This window comes from Artibeus jamaicensis, unplaced genomic scaffold, assembly GCF_021234435.1.
Source record: "Artibeus jamaicensis isolate MK-2021 breed Jamaican fruit bat unplaced genomic scaffold, CSHL_Jam_final scaffold_537, whole genome shotgun sequence".
In the NCBI taxonomy this organism is placed as follows: domain Eukaryota; kingdom Metazoa; phylum Chordata; class Mammalia; order Chiroptera; family Phyllostomidae; genus Artibeus; species Artibeus jamaicensis.
In genome coordinates, this window is record NW_026522047.1 from 6346745 (window position 1) to 6369696 (window position 22952).

The 22952-nt window shown below is 41.4% G+C and overlaps 1 protein-coding gene across 3 annotated transcripts in view; it reads left to right on the forward strand.

The window, feature by feature from the left end:
* The window catches only part of FAT4 (FAT atypical cadherin 4), a 153734-nt gene that overhangs the window by 52845 nt on the left and 77937 nt on the right, over positions 1–22952 (forward strand). For all 3 annotated transcript variants that reach the window (XM_053658327.1, XM_053658328.1, XM_037129859.2), the window contains exons 2-4: positions 8508–8639; positions 17927–18188; positions 19495–19845. In XM_053658327.1, coding sequence (XP_053514302.1) covers positions 8508–8639; positions 17927–18188; positions 19495–19845 — 745 coding nt within the window. The remainder of the gene's footprint in view (positions 1–8507; positions 8640–17926; positions 18189–19494; positions 19846–22952) is intronic.

Sequence of the window (22952 nt, forward strand, 5' to 3'; positions counted from 1 at the left end):
TGGCCATGGGGCTCTTTCTTGCTTGGAGCATAAACCTGGAAATGAGAACACTAGTGGCTGCTGAATGTTCTCTTCGCTAATGGCTAAATTGCACTTGAAACTTGAAATGTTAAAAAGGCACCATCAGGTATATGTTCTACCGAGTGAAATTATGTGGTTAGTTCTTTTACCAAAAAAAAAAAAAAAAAAAACCCAGCAAGAACAAAACAACAAAAAACCCTAATGCAGAATGTCAAACTTCCTACTGAAATTTAATTGGACCTTCTGCTAGGAAATCTCAGGATACACTGGCTTTGGCATACATTTACTAAATAAAGGCTTGTTGGAAGTCTGAAACCATGCAAAATGTGTCGGTCCCATCGAATGAAATGAATCGTGTAGTAACTGGCTTCGTTTGAAGAGAGAGCTTGGGAAGCTATTGCCAAACATTTTAAGTACAAATTTGATTATTTACTGGAGCCATGTTTTTGATACTTCTGTCCTGCTGCCTTTGTTTAATCGATGTTGCCCTTGATTCCCAAGTTTAAGGCCAAGCTGCAGAGCGTTCCCCTGCATACTCCACTCGGAAGCAGCGATTCTGAGTTGTCCCTCAGTGCCCAGCCTCTGGGAGCCAGTCCCTCCACACAGAGCCTCCTCGCTGGCAGGAAAGGCGGCGTTTTCCTGTCCAGGGTCAGGGGAAGTGACCGCTCGGGCACCGTGGCTGCACTGGTCCTGCTGTGGCTTGCAATTCGCTTCATTTCCTTTCAGCGTCAACTCCTCACCTGAGCCTCCATATGGAAGTTAAGGGGTTGGTCTCAGCATATTGTTTCACTCTGATGAAATAAAAATTGTTCAGAGTGTAAGATTAGACGTTTTTCCTCACCACCTTTCAGTGGCACCCACTCAGTATAAACTGGGGCGTCATTTAGCAAAGTGTCATTGAAGGGACATTGCAATGATCGATTAGGGGCAATGCACATTTGAACGGGCCCAGTTATTCCTTCAGATTCATTCACAGCTTTCGTGGTGTTTGCTATAGCTGCTTCTGATGTAGTGGTAGTCTTGCTTGGCGTCTAATCCTCCAGTCTCAAAGTGGGAGACTTTCTCAGCACAGCATACCTTGGAGGTTTTCTGAGGCTCTTTTAATTCGAAGTCATCATTCTTAGTACAAATTTATTGAATTATCATCAACTCTGATTTCATATCATAAAACTATCACATGTGACAGCATGATGGGCACACATGACTAGGAAATCAGTGACATGAATTGTTTTTAATTATCCTCATAAGACGACTCTGATTCATGCACTTTTAAAAAATATATTTTATTGATTATGCCATTACAGTTCTATTCCCCCCCTTCATTCCCCTCCACCATGCACACCCCTCCCCCACCATTCCCCCCTTTAGTTTATGACCACATGTCTCAAGTTCCTTAGATTCTATATTTCCCATACTATTCTTGCCCTCCCCACCATCTATTTTCTATCTACCGTCTATGCTACTTATTTTCTGTACCTTCTTCCCCCTTCTCCTTCCACTGCCCTGTTGCTAACCCTCCATGTGATCTTCATTTCTATGGTTCCGCTCCTGATCTAGCTGTCCTCTTAGTTTGCTTTTGTTTTAGGTGTGGTTGTTGATAACTGTGAATTTGCTGTCCTTACACTGTTCATCTTTTTTATCTTCTTTTTCTTAGGTAAGTCCCTTTAACATTTCATATAATAAGGGCTTGGTGATGATGAACTCCTTGAATTTGATCTTATCTGAGAAGCACTTTATCTGCCCTCTCATTCTAGCTTTGCTGGATAGAGCAATCTTGGTTGTAGGTCTTTGGATTTCATGAGTTGGAATACTTCTTTCCAGCCCCTTCTTGCCTGTAAGGTCTCTTTTGAAAAATCTGCTGACAGTCTGATAGGAACTCCTTGGTAGGTGACTGTTCCCTTATCTCTTGCTGCTTCTAGGATTCTCTCCTTCATTTTAATCTTGGCTAATGTAATGATGATGTGCCTCGGTGTGTTCCTTCTTTGGTCCAATTTCTTTGGGACTCTCTGAGCTTCCTGGATTTCCTGGAAGTCTATTTTCTTTGCCAGATTGGGGAAGTTCTCCTTAATTATTTGTTCAAATAGATTTTCCACTCGTGGCTGTTCCTCTTCCCCTTCTGGTACTCCTATAATCCAGATGTTGGAATGTTTAAAGATGTCCTGAAGGTTCCTAAGCCTCTCCTCCTTTTTTTGAATTCTTGTTTCTTCATATTTTTCTGTTTGGTCATGTTTTTCCTCTTTCTGGTCCACTCCCTTGATTTGAGTCCCAGTTTCCTTTCCATTACTCTTGGTTTCCTGTGTATTTCCCTTCATTTCAATTAGTTTAGCCTTCACTTGTTCCTCTAATTTGTGACTAAAATCAACCAGTTCTGTGAGCATCCTGATCACCAGTGTTTTGAACTGTGCATCTGAAAGTTTGGCTATTTCTTTGTTGCTTAGAGTTATTGGCTCTGGGGATTTGAGCTGTTCTTCTTGAGCCATAATGTTTTGCTCTGTTCGCACCTGTTACGTATGAGGAGAGGAGCCTTAGGTGTTCACCAGAGTGGGGCCACCCAGGTTGCTGGTTTGTGTCCCTGTATGTGAGGGCAGGGTCAGAGAGGGACAATAGCGGTCCCCTCTGCTGCTTTCCACCACTGGGGCCTGCACGGTCTGTCTCAGTCTCACTGCTCGCTCCTTCACCGGTTATCTGCGCGTGAATGTGTGACCATGGTCAGCCCTCAGTGGGTCCACTGCCTTTCACCCTCAGTGGGTCTGCCCACTACTCCACACCTGGGATCCGCCCACTGCCTGTGTGCCTGGGGCTGGTAGATCTTTCCTGCCCCACCCCGCTCTGCTGCTGGCTCTGCCCTTCTTACCAGTTTGGCTGAAGGGTTCGTTGTTGTCAGACTTCCGTATAGTTCAATTTTCCGTGGTTTGGCTGCATTTTTGTTGCTAAAAATTTGTTTTTTTTAAACTTGGTTGTGAGAGAAGGCACAGTACTTCCACCTACGCCTCCATCTTGGTGGAAGTCCCATGCACTTCTTGTTTACCAGTAACGTGTCTATTTTATTTGTGGAACTGATCATATGGTTTGCTTTTTTTTTTCCTATTCATTTTTACCTATGCTTTATTTTTACTTCCTACAGCTTCTTCTGCTACAAAGGTTTGTTTTTTATAGGTTTATTTTAAATTGGAAATTTACTTACTACTTTTTAAGTTGATAATTTTATCAGTTACAAACATTTTTTTATTTTTTATTTTTTGCTTTGCAACCTAACTTGGGAGAAGAGGCCTCATGTCCACTTTATTGTATTGAAATTATACTTTTTTGAGGTATACTTGAATTACGCTGTCGTATCAGTTTCAGTTCAGGTGTACAACTTGGGGATTCTACATTTATGTACGTGATGAGTGGTCACTGTGAAAGTCTAGTTACTCTCTGTCACTGTGCGTTATTGCAGAACTATCGATTCTATTATCTGTGCTACTTGTTACTTCTTCATGATTTATTTTATAACTTGGAGTTTTTACCTTTGGTCACTTTGACCTGCTTTTCCCTCTGAGTCTTTCTTTTTTAGCTTTTTTTTAGATTTCACATGTAAGTGAAATTATACAGTGTTTGTCTTTCTCTAATTTCACTTAGAGTAGAACTCTCCAGGTCCATCCATTTTATCACAAATGGCACGAGTCCACTCTATTTACAGCTAATATTTTATTATATATGTATATACTATGATGCATATATAAATGAGATATATATGTACATGGTATGTGTATGAGATCCTCTTTATCCTTTATCTGTCAGTGGACACCTAGGTTGCTTCTATATCTTGGCTCTTAGAAGTCTTGCTGCAAAGGACAGAAGAGTGCATGTGTCTTTATGAATTATTGCTTTTATTTCCTTCCGATAAATGCCCAGATGTGGACTTGCTGGGTCATGCAGCAGCTCTGTTTTTGGTTCTCCAAGAACCACCATACTGTTACCATGGTGGCTGCACTGTTTACATTCCCACCAACAGTGCACAAGGAAGCCAGACATTGCTTTTCTTTTTTTTTTTTAGAAAAAATTTTTTTTTTGGGGAAAAGCACAAGCACGTGCACGGACTCCGCCCACCGCGCACAACCAGGGCCTTTTCTTAAAGAAATCACTGGACATTTTGATGCTTTGCTTTTGAGTTAAGGAGATAGACTTGATGATATTTAAGATTTTTTCTAAAAATTTTTACACATCTCTACCTGCAAACAAATGGATTTATGAACTTTTGGTGTACTATGAATTCTACAATTTTCCAAAAGGGAAATGTTTTTCATCCTCGTTTATTAGGAACCATTTTGTGTAGTTGCAGGAAGGTTGTGATTTAAAAATATGTTTAGATTTTCTTGATCCTGATTCATTGAGAACCACTTTCTTAGTTAGCTTGTAGAGAGGTTATGAATTTAAGGATGTGTTTTTAACCATGATTGAGATAGTGACCACAATGTAATGATCAGTTTATTAGCTTAAGAAGCTGCTCATGATGGACTTTGCTATTTCAGTCAATTCCTTAGCCTTGACTATAACATACCACTTTCGTGATACCAATCTAAAGCATTGAAATGCCATGTTTTACGGTTACATCTACACATATGTAATGATTTGATAATTGCTGTTGCTAAGTAACAATTGCTCATCGATTATATAGTTGTGTTCTCATGTATTCACTTACAAAATTAAAAATAAGTCCCCAAGATGTGACACCATTCTCAGTGCAGTGCAGAATAAAATTATAGACTGCATATTAGAGAAAAAATATTTAAAAGAGAAAAGCATCATACACATTTCACTGTTTGCACAATAAGATGTGGGTGTTAAATATCTGTTTAACTATTCAGCCAGCTGAATGTCAAGGTCTCTATTCCTCCAGAATAAAGAAGTTTGGTGAGAATACTTAAAGCCATATTTTTAATTTAACTTTTAGTTTCATTAAACTACCAAAAGACAGGCCACTTTTGAATTAATTGGTCATTAGCTCCACTTAATATCAACCATGTTTTTGTCTGTAAATATGATTATTCATTCACCAGGGTTTCATTTCCTAGGGATCGGGTATCTCAGACAAGAAAGACGTTATTCTGAAGGGTCCCTGCACAGGGAGAGAGATGGTGGCTGTGTGCAGTAGCTGTGGCTCAAGCATTAGCTGAAACTGATGTTTTTTGTTATGAATAAGTCAACCACAACACTACTGATTGCCGTTGTAATTGTAATAGTTGAAACCACATATGTTCCCAAAGGGCCCAATATCTAAGCGCAAAGGTCAGCGTTTGGTAGGCAGGCATGAAATATGCAAGTGCCTTATCTTCATGGGATGACGTTTCCTCCATCTTTCAGGGTCAGTTTTCACAAACTTTCAGAACCAATACCTTGAAAATGCCCCCTGGACCTAAATTATGGAAGCTACCGGCAATTTTTATTTGTGTTGCTTTATTTAAAAGACAGCCGTTGGTGAAGGGGAGTCCCTGAATTCACAATTTCATTTCTTTTTGCAAAATGAATATTTAAATGCAATTATTTTATTTATTTCAGGTCCAAACAAATCTAAAGATAAATGTAAAACACTAAAGGGATGATACTGCACCGAAAGCTCAGCTGTGTAGTGGTTTTGGTTTGTCTTTTAAAAGAATGAAATGTATTTTTCAACATACACATTTTTTTTGCGTGTAGGAACAATATTGTAGACTATTTTAAAAGTTCAGGATTTTAAAATAAACCTTCAATAGCCATGGTCTGTATTATTTAAAGCGATCTAATTTGTACAGAAAGAAAGAAGTCCTTAAAAATGACGATGTCTTCATTTTTGTTTCCAGGTATCTTCTTTAAACTTTTAGCATTTGAGTCTTGTGTTTTATATGGTAAGATTTCCAAACAAATCATACCAAATCATAGTCCAAAGAGGCCATAGTAATGGAACAAGACTCTTAGGTTGGTGGCAGATCCAACAGTGAGCCAAGCACGTGTAAGGCTTGGAATTATCGGCATGGTAGCTGTCACGGGCTCCATGTCTGGCTGTTCCAAGAATGATCCATGGTGTGGGGGACACATGTGCGAGGTCTGTCCAGAGGGTATCCAGCCATGAACCAAGAAAAGTAGAGACAGTTATTTAAGAAGATACAAGATACAAGAAACATTGTACGTAGGACAATGACACCTCAGTCCCCTTCAAAGTAGGCACTTTGGGACCTCACACAGTTCTCCCAGTCTCCATTGGCTGTCTCATGTTTTCCTGAATCTCGTTAATGGTCTCAAATCTCTTCTCTTTCAAAGGGGACTTTAGTTTTGAGAAAAGCCAGAAGTTTCTGGATGCCAAATCTGGGCTATAGGGAGGCTGAGTCCCTGGGGTGATGTTTTGCTAAAAAACTGCACAAGACGTGATGCATGAGTGGGTGTGTTGTCGTGATGAAGCTGCCAGTCACCAGTTGCCCACAGCTGTGGCCTTCTGAATCAGCTGAATAGTTTCCGTATGGAGTGTTCAAGCTTCACAAAAATCTGATGCAGATTCATTGCTCTACTCGCTCAGTCATTTTGAATACGACAGCCACACAGTACACACACTCACTCATTGGTGTTTACCGCCCCCACTAATTAGTACAGTGAAGTCATTGTTTACACATGCACATTCCAGTCCACTCTCCTTGACCGCCAGGTTACATTGCTGTCGCATGAACCATTCTTGTTGTATTAACTGTGGCTGGACTTTTTCTGGACAGACCTCATATATATAGAAAATCCTCAAATGCTTTGTGACATCATCAAAGTCTAGTTCTCATGAAATGCTGTAAGATACTTATTATCCCAATTTTAAGAAGAGGAGAATGAGGTTAAGAAATTAAGTCTTCAAGCTCACCCAGCGAATAAGTTGCAGAGCCAGCATCAGAGCTCCAGTCTTTCTGATTCAAAAACCTCTGCGATTTACCACCGTACAAGGAAGCTGGATGCACCTCTTAGAGGCTGCATTTGTGGTGTTGTGGCCTTTTTCTTAAAAGAAGTAGTCTGGAGGATAATGTTAGCCCAAAGCAGACCTGCAGGTGCCTCACTGCTGAGGCTGTCTGTGTAGTCATCCTCTAGGTCACAGGTGGCAAACACAAGGCCCAAGGGCCGAATCCCACCCTCCACCTTGTTTTATCCGGCCTGGCACCTTGTTTCTGCCCGGCAGCAGTACCGAGCTCCTTGCCCCTAGTTAAGGAATAGTTACATTTACACAGTCCTAAAATTACATTCAGCCCTTTGAAGGCAGCTGCAAGGCTGATGAGGCCCCTGGTGACAATGAATTTGACACCCCTGTCATGGACTAATCCTAGCCATTGGCAATGGTCCCAACCCTCCTACTAAAGGTGGACCTGGAGATATAATAATTACTTAGTATTTAACTTTGTATACTATTTTTCGGTTTTTCCATTTTTTATCAATCGCTCATCCATTTGTGTGTCTTGCTCTCCTATATTTCCCACTGATTCCTTGTCGCAGGATAAGGACAGTTTTAGCTGTCACTCCCTTCGTCACTCACCCTCACCCTCACCCCACACCCTCCTCCCGGGAGAAGAGAAACCGGAATCCTTTTGTTCTCCTCATTTTCCTCCTCACCACTCGTGGATCTGATGGAGTTTTTACAACGTAACTATAACAGATGACGTCTCATCCTCTGAGAAAAATGTCTTGGTTATATGCTAGCTAAATGGATGGGCAGATTTTTTTCCATGACTTAATTTTGTGACCCAGCTGAGGAAACTCTCAGTTTTATTAGCAGCTGTCTTCTCTTCTCTTATCAGATATTCAGCTTTTAGCACCTAGCTCAAAAGAGAAAACACAGGGTTTGAAGTTATTATTTAGACTTCACAAATCCTTCCAAACAATTTTTCTTAGGTAGGGAAACAGATAAGTAACTCTGCCTACGGATCTTTCAAACAAAGCTGCAGTATTTGCAGTCTCTATAAACACGACATCGGAAAGGAACGCTTGCTTAGCTTTTAGTCTCGTTAAGAAGTGCTGATAGGAGTGACAATAGGAAAGAAGATGCGTGTATTTAAGGGAAAATGCTGAGTGTTTCTTAAAACAAAATGGGAATGTCTCTATTTCCTCCAGACATGAGCTGCCCATCTGTAAGCATGTCAGGAGGAAATTGTACACCATCTCTCTGCACATCAAGTGACATTTAATGGTCAGATGACAGGCACACTGGTGCACAAATATGGGGACTGAAATGACAGTCGATTGGTGGGCCTTTTCCAGCATAAATGCCAAGGAGACTGTTTAAAATCAGTTACTATCAACAAGTCAAGTGATTCTTCCTCGGATTTATATGTTCCTATAATGGTCTCGCAGCTTTCTCTGGGGCATTTTCTGTTGTTTGGATGTTGGATGTCAACGTCCTGGTCTCTTGGAAGGCCTCGTTGAGTGCAGTCTTGTATACATTTGAACTCCTGTCTCGCAGACGCGCAGGTCATTCATACGATGTGCCTTTCCTCTCCCTGTAGGTGGAAATAACACTTCAGGACATCAATGACAACCCGCCAGTGTTCCCGACTGACATGCTGGACCTCACCGTGGAGGAGAACATTGGCGACGGCTCAAAGATCATGCAGCTCACCGCCGTGGATGCTGATGAGGTACCTGCATTTCTGAGACCTAGGATTCCAGTGATCTATCCGATTTCTCCTTTATCTCGGCAACTTTTCTAGCCAAGAAAGCTAAGGTGAAGCAATGTCTTTTCCAAAGACCTGTGATTATTGAAATGTGTTCTGAGAATACTGATGTAGGGACTGTTGAGAGGCCCTCGGGTCAGCAATTCACAACTCCGCTTCTTGCTGCAGTGGAGATTTCTTGGCTAAATTATTTTAATTCCCAATAATAAAAAATATCCCTGTCTTATGCTTTTATTATTATTCCAATTTGTTATCTTGGAGCAGCTAAGGATTGATTTTTATTGGTCATTTAAAAAAGCAAATCACTTAAAATGAAAACATTTTAAGACTAGTTATCTTTTTATTTCATTTAGATGTACATAAAATATGTAATTCAATAATAGCCTTATGTATTAAGGAAATTAGTCATGCTAATGACTTTTTCAACCTCATTAATAAACAGGAACTTCTTTCCTAGTGGTAAATGTGAAATTCGGGGGCGCAACTTAGATTATTGTCTTCTTCTACGTATATGTTACGTTTAGCTGTGTTGATAAACATCATGCCCCAGATATGATGGCAACTATATAGTTTGTAATTTATATATTTTTCACTAAAACATTCCATTGCTCATTTTCTCCTTCTTGCTAGGAAAACAGATTGATTAAAGTTCTGGAGTTTCAGGGAGAGGAACCACCTCCTTACACACTAATGCCCTTTTTCTCCTGAACTAAGCCCAACGTAGATCAGAGAGGTTAATGTTCTCATCTTAAATCAAACTGCAGAAGTGTCTGAAAACCTGATTTTTGGCCTATGAGTAACATCTTCATATATTTCTCTGACTTTAAAAAGGTCAATAAATTAAAAAAAATATTTATTTTAACAGTCAATACAGAAATGTAGTGACTCAGTCACTTGTAATTTTGCCAAAATGTAACTAACGTAAAGGAAATAAAATAAAGCATAGGCATTTAGATAATTGTAGCTTTGTACTTAGGAAGATCGTGTGTTTTTAATTTAGCACCTTCTACTCAATTTTATGTAGCAAAAAGTTTACTCCCAATTCCAGCTACCCTTAAGAGTTATGTGACTGAATACTTCTATAATTATTGGTAAATATGAGATAATAGCAGCAATAATTTAGTGGACACTGCATTTTCACAGCTCATCATTGATAATGTATATTTGAATAACCTAATCATAAAATTGCATTAACTCATTTTGAAAAATAGAAAAAGAAGCTCATGCAGGTGTTCTGAGACAGTTTCTGTCAAGTGACTGTGACTGTGGCGACCGTCTCCTTGGCTGTGTCCTGTGGGGACAGGACAGAGGAGCCTCATTTACTTCAAGTGATTTATCCAAAAAAGCAAGGCAATGACCACATTACTATTCAATATTCAATATCTAATTAGAATATACATTCTAATAAGATATTCTGCATTTGTGTGTGTAATGCATATTTTTTGCCCAAATTTTTAGGGAAAAATAAGAATGCACATTATACATGAGTGGTGCCTGAAATACTGTGTATCTGTTCTTGTGTTCTGCGTTTGTTACATAAAATTTCTTGTACCATAATATGTTTAAAAATACTAAAACTTCTGATAATATAAAAACATACCTAAATATAAATAAAATAAAAATTAAAACAGGAGATTTTTTTCCCCAAAAGTTTGGTCCAAAAACGTGGGTATGCATTATACACAGCAAAATACGGTAAAACTCTCTTAAGAATCGATTGAAAGAAATGCTAACATTCAAGTCTTTCAATGCTATTATATTGTACTGTTATAATTTTACTTCCTCCTTTTTTTTTCAAGATATGAGAAATAAGGGTTAGTACCAATGCTTTGCTGCCTGCGTGTTCGTTTGTCTCCACCAGACTTTTCTGTGCGCGTGAGCACCCATGTGTGGGTGTGTGTGCATACATGCTTGCATTGCCTCCAAGTTCATCCTTTGAGATATGTTTGCATGTATTGAGATACATATATGTTTACATGTATTAAGATACATGTCTCAGACATATTTGAGATATGTTTACATGCATTTTGAGGGTAGCTGGGGAGGTCGGTCCTTATATCTCTGTTTACATCCACATGGTTTAAGTGCATTTTGTTTCATTTCTGTCGAGCTTCGTTTTTTAAAGACTGGTATGGTGGCTCTCAGAGGGAAGTGGAGGGGGCGGTACAGGGGTCAACTATGTGGTGACAGAGGTGTGGTGACAGAGGTGACATGACTGTGGGTGGTGAGCACAGGGTGCAATATACAGATCATGGACCATAGAATTGTGCACTTGAAACCTATGTGATCCTATTAACCAATGTCGCCGAATAAATTTAATTTAAAAAATAAAATAAAATGACCACTGAAATTTGTATGCCAACAAAAATGTAAGAAAACATGCCAGCATTATCACTGAGACAGTCTAGTTTTAAACAATACTGACTCTAAGTATTGTTACTGAGGATGCGCCCAAAGTGCATTCAGGCGAGACAGGCAGGAAAGGGAAGGGCCGCTAAGGAGCAGAGCGGAGCGGGAGCAGACCTGGGACCTGAGGCAGAGCTGCGACTGCCTGAAGGCACGAGATTACCCAGCACTTGTGACAGGGTCTGTGTTAGGGGTGGGGGGCGGGGGGAAGCAGGAGAGGGGGCGGGGAGGCAGGTGGTTCATCTACAACTTTAAAGGCAAGGAGGACATCCTGTAAAATTGCTTCAGGACTGCTTTTTAAGGATTAAACTCATGAGGTTGCCTTCCTTCTTGAATACATGTTTCCTAAATTTTTTGATAGCATTTTAATGACTCTTGACTATTTTTCAACTCCTGACATAAGGGACCAACTTTCTTTGTCCTGATGTAATTCAGGGACGTGGGTGCAGGCAGAAACCCCAATTACGTCCCAGTTATGGGGTGTAGGCAGGGAGTTTGTCATGAGAAAAGGAAGGGAAATGAGCACCTGAGTAGAAGAGAGGAGTTCCTGTTGGTGCTAAGAGGCTAGGGTTACCCTTCAGTTACACATGGTGGTGACATCTGAAGAATGGCCTGCACATCGGCGCCCGAGGTCAGGGGGTCTGCTTCCCTGTTAGCTTTGTCACGGTTTGTGAGACAGTGTTGGTTCGGCCCAGCCCAAGGCTATTGTGCTCAGTTTGAACATCCCGAATGTTCCAGGAGTAAGACGTGGGAGGCGGCTTCTCTGGGATGGCGCGCAGACACCTTTTTGAAACAGCACTGATCATAGCATTTTTCACTTCAGCATTAAATTGTCATGCAGTTCTCCAGTGGATTGGTGTTGAGACATTAGTAGGATTCTTTAAAACACTAGGATTATGTAGGCCATCAGCAAATTATGTGTTGATGTATTCTTCATTATTTGTACACTTTTCCCTAATAATTAAATCAAACATAAAAGTACTAGAATGTTAGCCCTGGCTGGGATGGCTCAGTTGGAGCATCATCTCCTGGACCAATGGGTTGCAGGCTTGATTCCTGGTCAGTGCATAAACCCAGGTTGCAGATTCCAGCTCTGGTAGGAGCGCAGAGGCAAGGAATCGATGTTTCTCTCTCACATGGATATTTCTTTCTCTTTCCTCCCATCCCCTTTCTCTCTCTTCAAAAGCAGTGAAAAAAATGTCCTCAGGTGAGGATAAACTAAAGAAAGAAAAATAAAAATACTGTCATGTTAAAGAAACTGTAGTAGGACACTGGAGAATAATACTTGGATCAAGGAATCATTCCCAGAAAGCAACAGGAACATGCAGACATTAAGTATTATAGGAAACATGCGCTGGAGCAAGACACACACCTTTCAGAAGCATCTTTGAGTCTCTCGTTTCCTTTCCTGAATGGAGTTTATGCCTGTGATGGGCCAGGCTGCTCCAGCTGATACCTGTTTCACGGTACCGTGCTGGTTTTTGAAAATACTACATGAGGTTGTAAAATGCATTTGCGATTTATAGCTGTTTACTCTCAGAATCCCTTTCTCGTGCTTTTCGCTCTGTAGTTTTTCGGGATAGTGTATTTTTAAACAGCATTATTTCCACTGGGCAGCAGCGGAAAGACGGTGTTCGTTCCTCATGGCATTGCTGACACTGCATATTCGGGATATTAAATAAATAAATAGAGTTTTCAAGAGCCCTAATTAAATCATTATTCTTGGCCAGACCCTTCCAGGTATTCACTAGAGCTATTAATTCACCACGTCAGCTGATTCAAACATGAGAATATATCAACAAAGTCTGGTGCCTTTCCTTCTGTGCAGGAAGGTTACCACAGCTTTGGGAGATAGGGCACTGCTAACTTTTAGACGATTTGTGTAATAACTTTAAAACTGTTTTTGTTCCTTTGCTTTTCCCTAATTTCCAAATGCCATTTTAAGAAGTCAGAATTTAAAATAGCACTTTTCATACCTGGACTGCTTTCCTAAATGGAATTTCTTGTGAAGCAGAACAGAGAGTACAGAATATGGTCAGATTAGAAGTCTCAAATTTTTATCAAATGTTTTTGTTAGACCATACAATTAAAAGGAATGTGTTAGATATTCCATGTACACCTGAATATACAAGATAAATGTGGGCAGTATGGTAAACTCAGCTGTTTCGTTTCTAAATGAAAATGTGCTTTCAGGCATTCCCTTTATGAAATGTTAAGATTGGCTTGGGGAACACAATCCAATACTAAATATAGCAGACGCCACTAAACATGCATTTTGAAAAGAGAGTTTTTGCCCTTGACTGTTAGAAATCATTGCCTTATGTACAAGTGTTTGACTCTGAAGGAGAAAATGTACGTAATGTCTGATGGAACACAAGTATAGAAACTCCGATTCCCACTGCATTGGCCTTATATTCCTACACACCCGAAATGGATGTTCTTCCTAATGCCCTTCTTTTGAGTTCTTGGCCTGCATATGCTAATAAACAAACTTTTGGAGGTTACCAACGGTAAGAGACATATTTGTTTTATGTGGGTATATTTAAATCAAAATGTAATTTCTGAAGTTAACTACTCCAACATTACTTATACCTCAGGGTCAAGACTCAGTAATTATATAAAAATAGGAAATCAGGAAACATATTTTCCTTGGGATATATGGCAACTCTGATAATAGTTCAATTTATTCATCTGCAGACATTTTAGTCATCAAATACTCTTAACCGATTATATTTTCTTGTAAGAAAACACTAGAAATGGGAATGAAAATAACTAGCATGGTCACATACTTAAGTGTGTCTCAAAGATCGTTTTGGTTCTACACATGTATAGACTCATTTAACCCTCACAACAGCACCACTGGGCAGGCGGGGTCGTTCCGATAGTCCTGACCAGGGAACGTGGGCTCACAGAGGCCGAGTGGCCCAATGACACAAAATTGGTAAGTGGCGGAGCATAGATTCCACCCAAAAGCATCAGATCTCGGCCAGTTCAGTGTAGAATATTTAACCCAACATTTCCGTTATAATATACATTATTTATTTATTTAGTTAGTTAGTTATTTTTCAAGTACAGTTTTTTGTCTATTTCTCCCATCCCAGCCCCCGCCCACCCCGTGCTCCCCACCTCCCTCCCATTTCCACCCCCCTTGGTTCTCATCCCTGTGACCTTCCTATTTGTTTCTTCAAATCCCTCCCCTTTTTTCCCCTTAAATTCCCTTCCCTCTCCCCTCTGGTCACTGTCCCCTTGTTCTCTATTTCAATGTCTTTGTTTTTATTCTGCTTGCTTGCTTGTTTTGTTGTTTAGCGTCCTGTTAAAGGTGAGATCATATGGTATTTGTCTTTCAACACCTGGCCTATTTCACTCAGCATAATGCTTTCCATTTCCATCCATGTTGTTGCAAAGGGTAGTAGCTCCTTCTTTCTCTCTGCTGCATAGAATTCCACTGTGTATATGTACCACAATTTTTTGATCCATTCGTTTACTGATGGGCCCCTAGGTTGCTTCCAACTAATATACATAATTTAAAATATCGGAGTCCAGCTGTTTACAGTTTCAACAATATATAGGTAAGTTTATAATAGAATTAAAATACCATGGAGTTAGTATCTCCCATCATCAAATCTAGAAGGGTGCTGTGATTTAAATTCTCCTTAATGTCTTTATTTTGACTTTGCTAAATCCTGCTCATCCTTGAAATCTTCTTTTAACCTCCATGGTAGGCTGTTCCTCTGGTTTCCCCCGAGGTCCCTCCTGCTTCCCTCAACCCCTGCCTCCGCTCCTGCCTCCCACTCTTCTTGTTTTGTTTTTTAGTTGAGTTTATTGGGGTGACATTGGTTAACAAAGCCATACAGGTTCCAAGTGTCCAACTCAACAAAACACCATCTGCTTTCTGCATTGTGTGCTCATTGTCCAAAGCAAAGTCTCTCTCTGCCCCTCTCCATTTGTCCCCTTGTCGTCTTCCACCTCCCCCACCCCCTTTCCCTCCGCCTGTCACCACACTGTTGTCTTTGTGTGTGTGTGTGTATATATATATATACACACACTTAGATATATAGATATATATATACACGCACACATAGATCATCTGTCCAAAAGGTATCCGGCCATATAATATGAAAAAGAAAGACACGAGAAACAGTGTACATAGGACAATAACGCCTCAGTTCCCTTCGAAGTAGGCACCTTGAGACCTCACATAGTTCTCCCAGTCACCATCAGCTGCCCGGTCATATTTTCTTGAATCTCATTCATTGTCTGAAATCTCTTCCCTTTCAAAGGTGATTTTAGTTTGGGGAAAAGCCAGAAGTCACAGGGCAGGAAATCTGGGCTCTAGAGGGCCTGAGTCACCTGGGTGATTTGATGTTTTGCCAAAAGACTATACAAGATGTGATGCATGAGCAGGTGTGTTGTGACGAAGCTGCCAATCACCAGCTGCCCACAGGTGTGGTCTTCTGAATTACCTGAATAATTTCTGTGGAAGAATGTTCAAGCTTAACACACAATTTGATGCAGATTTGTTGATCTACTCACTCAGTCATTTTGAATGTAACAGCCACACAGTACACATGCTCACTCAATGGTGTCTATTGCTCTTACTGACTAGTACAGTGAAGTCATCATTGTTCACACATGTGTACTCCAGTCCACTCTCCTTGGCTGCCAGTTACTTCAATGTTGTGCAAACCATTCTTATTATATTAACAACGGTTGAGCTTTTTCTGGACAGACCCTGTGTGTGTCCATACACTTATGTATTCCTTCTTCTCAGTCTTAAAACATCATATTTTTCCCTGGCCAGTATGCTCAGTGGATTGAGTGTCAGCCTGAGAACCAAAGGATCACCAGTTCGATTCCCAGTCAGAGAGCATGCCTGGGTTGTGGGACAGGTGCCCAGTAGGGGGCACATGAGAGGCAACCACACATTGATGTTCTTCTCCCTTTCTTTCTCCCTCACTTCTCCTTTGTCTAAAAGTAAGTAAGTAAGTAAGTAAGTAAATAAATAAATCTTTTTTTAAAAGTCCATATTTAGTTCTTACACTGCTGTTCCTTTATCTAGTCTAATTTTAAATTCTCAACAAATCTGGGACTTCTACTGCCACGTACTTACATTGACCTTAAGGTACTTTTTCGAACCTTTTCTCAGATCTCTGACTAACACTGACAATTTCTATGGAATTGGTTATACACTGACCATTTCTATGAAATTACCCATCCGTCTCAGACCATATGTAACAGCTCACAGCCTCATTTCTCCTGCGTCAGAGCAGATCTTACTATGAAGTGTCTTTATCAAGAGTAGTTTCTTACTTCCTCCCCAAAGCAAGTTGATGTTTAAGTATTTCTTTTCTGTCACTCTTACCCATCACATAGACTTGTTAAGAGACACGAGGACCCGTGAGAATGCAAAACAAATGACACTGTTGTTATTTCTCCACCCAGTAGCCTTTAAGCCACATCAATGGCCTTCTGATTGGTCCTCTGTGTTGTGCCAGGTGTGTGATGACTTAACAGTGTAGGTTCTGGAGCAAGACGGCCAGGGTTTAGATTCCTACCTCTCGGCCTCTTTATCATCAGAATGGGGATAATAATAGTACTTACCTAAGGGTTTGCCTTTAAGGATTAAGTCATTTAGTACCCAAGAAGTGATACGCTCAGAGAGGTGCTTAGCACTTAATAAATACTTAATGAGTGTGTTCTTTTTCTCAATTTTCCATTCCTTCTGCCAACTTCCTAGTTCATACTTTAGTTCTTGAGGGCCACGGCTCAAAGGGAGAACACAAGAAATTATCCCTGGTCTCATCTTACAGAACAGACCCCTGGACCCTGTGAAGAAGGCCGATGGCAAATGGTTCCACCCTGAGGAAATGAAGCTCCAGTTTTTGGGGCTCAACCTCCTCACTGTTCCCCTCCCCCGACCCCTCCCCAGGCTTGTCCCTTCTCCTCGAACAATAGCCTTAAAGGATTGTTTCCAACTCAAACAAGCTCAGTGGTTTCTAGACCATAGAATTCAAGCCAGCATGTGTTATAGTCGCAATTCTCCAACCTGGATCCATCACCTCATGTCAGCTTGACTTTCTCCTTTTGTTCTGTATTGAAGTTTTTGAATGCAACCGGCCTGTTCAACAGCGAATGAGCCAAGCTTGTCATTCTTCCCTTTGCCCTTTTGCTTATACTCAGACATACTTCCTTAGTCTTTGCTTTAAAAAACAAATCTTCCCTTCAAAACCCACTCTACACAGTCTCCTTTGTATCTTCCCAAAATAAATCAACTCAAAATACATCCCTCTTTCCCCTTGGCTCTAATAGTACTTTTTGCAAGCTTCTCCCATGTGCTCTGGCCTCGGTTAGTTACCTTTTCCTGCTGAGTGAGAAGGGACACAGAGCTGGTCAGGCATACTTGGGTTTGAAATCCACACTGACACTTACAGGGTGACAATGTGTAAGTTAACTAGCCTCTGGGGTCCCCGTGTCTTCCTTGGAGAACTCGTGCCTTGTGGACTCATGACAGTGCCCAGTAAAAAGCAAGCCCTTAGCAAACTGGTAATATTATCATGGGTGATATCACAGAGAGAGCTTCACTCCTTTCCACGTGCACATGTCATGAATTAATATATATACACATAGCTAATCCTGAAGGGTGAGACTTGTTGTGTGTTTTCACGGAGTGAAAGGGGGACAGCTGGCTCTCTAAGACGCGACACTGGCCTGCTACCTTTTGAAACCTTACTGTATCCTACAGAATTAGCCCAGAGCTTCCCCTTGTCCGATCCATACTTAGTGTAAGGAGCGGTGCTCTTCCTCTCCCACTTCTAGCTGTTCAGGTGCCGGTCCTTTCTTCTCAGGGGGCGAATGCTCTTGTCACGTACACCATCATCAGTGGGGCCGAGGACAGCTTCCGCATTGACCCCGAGTCCGGAGACCTGATAGCGACCAGGAGGCTGGACAGAGAGCGCCGTTCCAAATACTCTTTGCTGGTTCGTGCGGATGACGGTCTCCAGTCCTCGGACATGAGAATTAACATCACGGTCAGCGACGTGAACGACCACTCACCCAAATTCTCCAGGCCTGTGTACTCCTTTGACATCCCTGAAGACACCACCCCAGGTAGGGGGCACGCCCTCAGGTGCATTTTGCAAGGATCGCCTTTGGCTCCAGTGATAGACCGTGTTTTCACGGCTCTTCATTGATCACAAGTTTTTCCCATCTGCTGCTAGGTCTAAAAATATGTGTGCTGGATTTTTGAATCTTTTAATTCGCCCTCTTTGCTATAATTCCCAAGCAGATTGGTAGACTTTTGAGAGCACTAGTTACAGAGATTTCTGTTTCTGAAAGTACTTGTGACAGGGGTTGTTAATTCTTCTGGCAACACAGTTTTGATTTTATTTTTCCACTTGAGAAATGTCAATTGTAATTATGCTGCTATGTATAGAAAGAGCAAAGAAAAGCACAAGAAAACCTGCGAAAAGTGGTCTTAGCCCCCACTAGCTGTGTGACCGGGACAAGTCAGTTCATTTCTCTCAGCCTCAGTTCCTTCTGCTGTGAAATGGGAAGGGTCATCCGTGTTAGAACTGGGGCAAAGGTTAATTTAGAATGGAGGGGTGAGTTTGCTGCTGGGGGGCCTGAGAATTAGCTGCTGCTCAGTGAGCCTTAGTGGAATATAGTCCCTGAATGGCCATCCTGTGTCTCTCAGTGTATTATGTTATGGTTTTTGTGTTTGAGAACAGTGTCTGTGTTCGTGGTGTGTGTGCTTCGTGGCCATTATGGGAAATTCTTATCTGAAATTGAAATTTGATTCGGAGTCCTATTTGGAACGTGTTTGCATAATAAGGCATATGTTTGGGAAACTCATCTGACAAGGAAGGAAACATTTATAGAAGACGACTCACTCCTCACTGCAGTTTTCTCTTCGCTCCCCAAGATGAGCTGTGCCTGTTCTGCACAAATTCCCGTCACACTTATTTCTTGCTTGATTACAGCGATGGCCATCTGTGCGGTCAGGTGGTGTCTCACGGGCATACGTCTGCATTATCACTCGGAGTCCCCAGTTCCTGACACTAGCCGTGGACCCCCATGCATGTTCCCTGAAGTCATCAATATGTGGCTATGAATTGGTAGCTCCAGGTAGTAAAATAATGCCAGAAGGAGCATCAGTGCCCAGAGCATTTGCACTGCAGCACGCAGCCTAAGATCTACTGGCTATCAAAGATGCCGCATGCTTTGTTAATATTTGGAAATGTTGGTATCAGTGTTCACGCAGAAATCAGCCAAATGTTGTGTTCGCTATTTTTTCATAGTGATTCTCTAGTTAAAAGATTTCATTGCAGAAATAATTTTTTTGGTGTCGTATATATATTCTCTTAGTGGCGCCCATGTCCCATTAATTTAGCCTATTCATTTATTCTTTTGGTAGGTTCTTTGGTGGCAGCGATTTTAGCTACAGATGACGACTCCGGTGTGAATGGAGAAATTACCTACAGTGTGAATGAGGACGATGAGGATGGCCTGTTTTTCCTGAATCCAGTTACCGGAGTCTTCAATTTGACTCGGACATTAGATTATGAAGCTCAGCAGTATTATGTCCTCACTGTTCGAGCTGAAGACGGTGGGGGGCAATTGACCACCATCAGGGTTTACTTCAATGTACTGGACGTGAACGACAATCCCCCCCTTTTCAGCCTCAGCTCATACAGCACATCTTTAATGGAGGATCTGCCCCCAGGGTCCACGGTGCTTGTGTTCAATGTTACAGATGCAGATGATGGTACGTACTTTCTTTTTTTTTTAATTAATTTTTTTATTGATTATGCCATTACAGTTATTCTATTCCCCCCCTCATTCCCCTCCATCCTACCCCCCCGTCCCCACCATTACCCCCCCTTTAGTTTATGACCATGTGTCTCAAGTTCTTTAGATTCTATATTTCCCATACTATTCTTGCCCCCATCTATTTTCTATCTACTGTCTATGCTACTTATTTTCTGTACCTTCTCCCCCCCTTCTCCTCCTCCCACTCCCCTGTTGCTAACCCTCCATGTGATCTTCATTTCTATGGTTCTGCTCCTGATCTAGCTGTCCTCTTAGTTTGCTTTTGTTTTAGGTGTGGTTGGTAATAACTGTGAGTTTGCTGTCCTTTCACTGTTCATGTTTTTTTAACTTCTTTTTCTTAGATAAGTCCCTTTAACATTTCATATAATAAGGGCTTGGTGACGATGAACTCCTTGAATTTGATCTTATCTGAGAAGCACTTTATCTGTCCTTCCATTCTAAATGAAAGTTTTGCTGGATAGAGCAATCTTGGATGTAGGTCTTTGGATTTCATGACTTGGAATACCTCTTTCCAGCCCCTTCTTGCCTGGAAGGTCTCTTTTGAGAAATCCGCTGACAGTCTGATGGGGACTCCTTTGTAGGTGACTGTCCCCTTAGCTCTTGCTGCTTCTAGGATTCTCTCCTTCATTTTAATCTTGGCTAATGTAATTATGAAGTGCCTTGGTGTGTTTCTTCTTGGGTCCAACTTCTTTGGGACTCTCTGAGCTTCCTGGATTTCCTGGAAGTGTATTTCCTTTGCCAGATTGGGGAAATTCTCCTTTATTATTTGTTCAAATAAGTCTTCCATTGGTGGCTGTTCCTTTCCCCCTTCTGGTACCCCTATAATTTGGATGTTGGAGCATTTAAAGATGTCCTGGAGGTTCCTAAGACTCTCCTCATTGTTTTGAATTCTTGCTTCTTCACTCTTTTCTGTTTGGCCATTATTTGCTTTCTTCTGGTCCACTCCATTGATTTGAGTCCCAGTTTCCTTTTCATCACTATTGGTGTCCTGTGCAATTCCATTCATTTCAATTAGTTTCACCTTCATATGTTTGTCTAATTTGTGGCTATAATCAACCAGTTCTGTGAGGATCCTGATCAGCAGTGTTTTAAACTGTGCATCTGAGAGTTTTGCTATTTCTTCATCGCTTAGATTTATAGGCTCTGGGACTTTGAGATCCTCTTGAGCCATTTTTGGTCTGTTTGCGCCCTTTAAGTGTGAGAAGCGGAGCCTTGGACTCCCAGGTCCCTGGGTTGTGACGCTGTATGTGGGGGTGTGGTCAGAGCGGGGAAATGGTGGCCCCCTCTGCTATTTCGCTGCTGGGTGAGGAGCAGAGCCTTAGGTGGTTCACCAGGGCGGGGCCACTCAGGTCGCTGGGTTATGATGCTGTATGTGGAGGCGGGGTTAGAGTTGGGAAATGGCGGCGCCCTCTGCTGCCGGTTGCTGCTGGGGCTGCTGGCTCTCGTCCAATGGCCCACTCCCTCGCTTGTCTATCCACGCACAAATGCGCGACCACAGTCAACCCGCAGCCCTGGTCCCTCGCTGTTTCCCCGCAGTCGCTCGCTGAGTTGCCCACCAGGTCCAACCCTGCGCCTGGATTCCGTGCACCTGAGTTCATCTGACCGAGTTTTCCTGTGCTACCCCGCTCCACCACCTGCTGGTTTCGCCCCTCTTACCGGTCAGGCTGAAGAATTTGTTGTTATCAGACTTCCGAAAAGTTCGGTTTTCTGTGTTCTGACTGTGTTTTCTGTTGCTATTATTTAGTTGTCTCTAAACTTGGTTGTGTGAGGAAGCACAGCATCTCCACTTATGCCTCCATCTTGGCGGAAGTCCGTACTTTCTTTACATTCTTAAAAAACTTCCCTAAAAAGGTATCCCATTGCTAGTGTATTTTTTTACATTGTTCAGCTGTCACAAACTTGTGTGTTGTAAATACAGGTCCAAAGTTGAGGATTAGGTGTGTAATTTAGCTTTAGAGGATTAAACAAATTAAGTAATTTGTCAGTTAAATTCTCACCAATGACAGAGAGCATGCACTGTTACTGTCTTATAAACTTTTCATCTTTATCTTTCTGTCCCCACTAAATGTGTGGCTATATTGCGGTTTAATAAAGTAGAAGTCACAGCTTTTCAGTGGGTTTTTGTCAGATAAAGAAAATATTTATTTACACATATTATTTTAATGTAAAAAGGATAAAATTTGGAAGCAAAAGTAAAACCGGTCTTCAAAACCACTTAATAATGTATAACTAGTTTTATATTTGACTGAAAACTGCTAATAATATCTTGGCAAGCTTTTAGGCTTTGACTCAAAGGACAGCCTCAGCCCTCTCAGGCTTTGGAATCGAGTTGAGATTTTCCATTAAATCTAGATTTTACATGTGTTTGATTTTTACTTACTGCAAAAGCATTTGATGCATTTTTTTTTTTAAGACTCCCCTGGCCTTTCTCCCAAGACTCATTTTGTAAACACACACATGAGATGATTGATACATTGGTAGTGATAACACTGTGCAGATTATCAGTCTTGAGCTGACCTGTTTTGGAAAGTTCATATGTTCTTTTGCCTCCCATTGGATGCACCGAAATGTCCTATCAGGAGAGAAAACAAGGCGCAGTAGTTTGGGGAGGAAATGGGTCTGTAGCCCGAGGCCTGGTGGCACCAGCGTATCAACCCTAATTTAGAGTTTCCTGGTGCCCCCCGACAGGGGTGATTTATGTCATCTCGGAATGTCATTCCATGTCAACATTCTGCCCTATACTTAGCGTCCTTTCAGGAGTGTCTAGAAATGCCCTGTACAAAGACATGGGAGGCAAAAAGCACAGTATTTTATCAGGTTTAATTCACAAATTTGGAAATGCTTTCTTTTTTTCCCTTTTCATTGAGTTTATGGGGAGACACTGGTTAACAAAATGACACAGGTTTCAGGTGCCCAGTTCTTACAACACACCCTCTGGACACTATATTGTATGTGTGTTCACCACCCCAAGTCAAGACAGAAGTGCTTTCTTTAGGACTTATTGAGTCCTTTAGGAAGTTTTCTCCTCGAATACACCTCAGA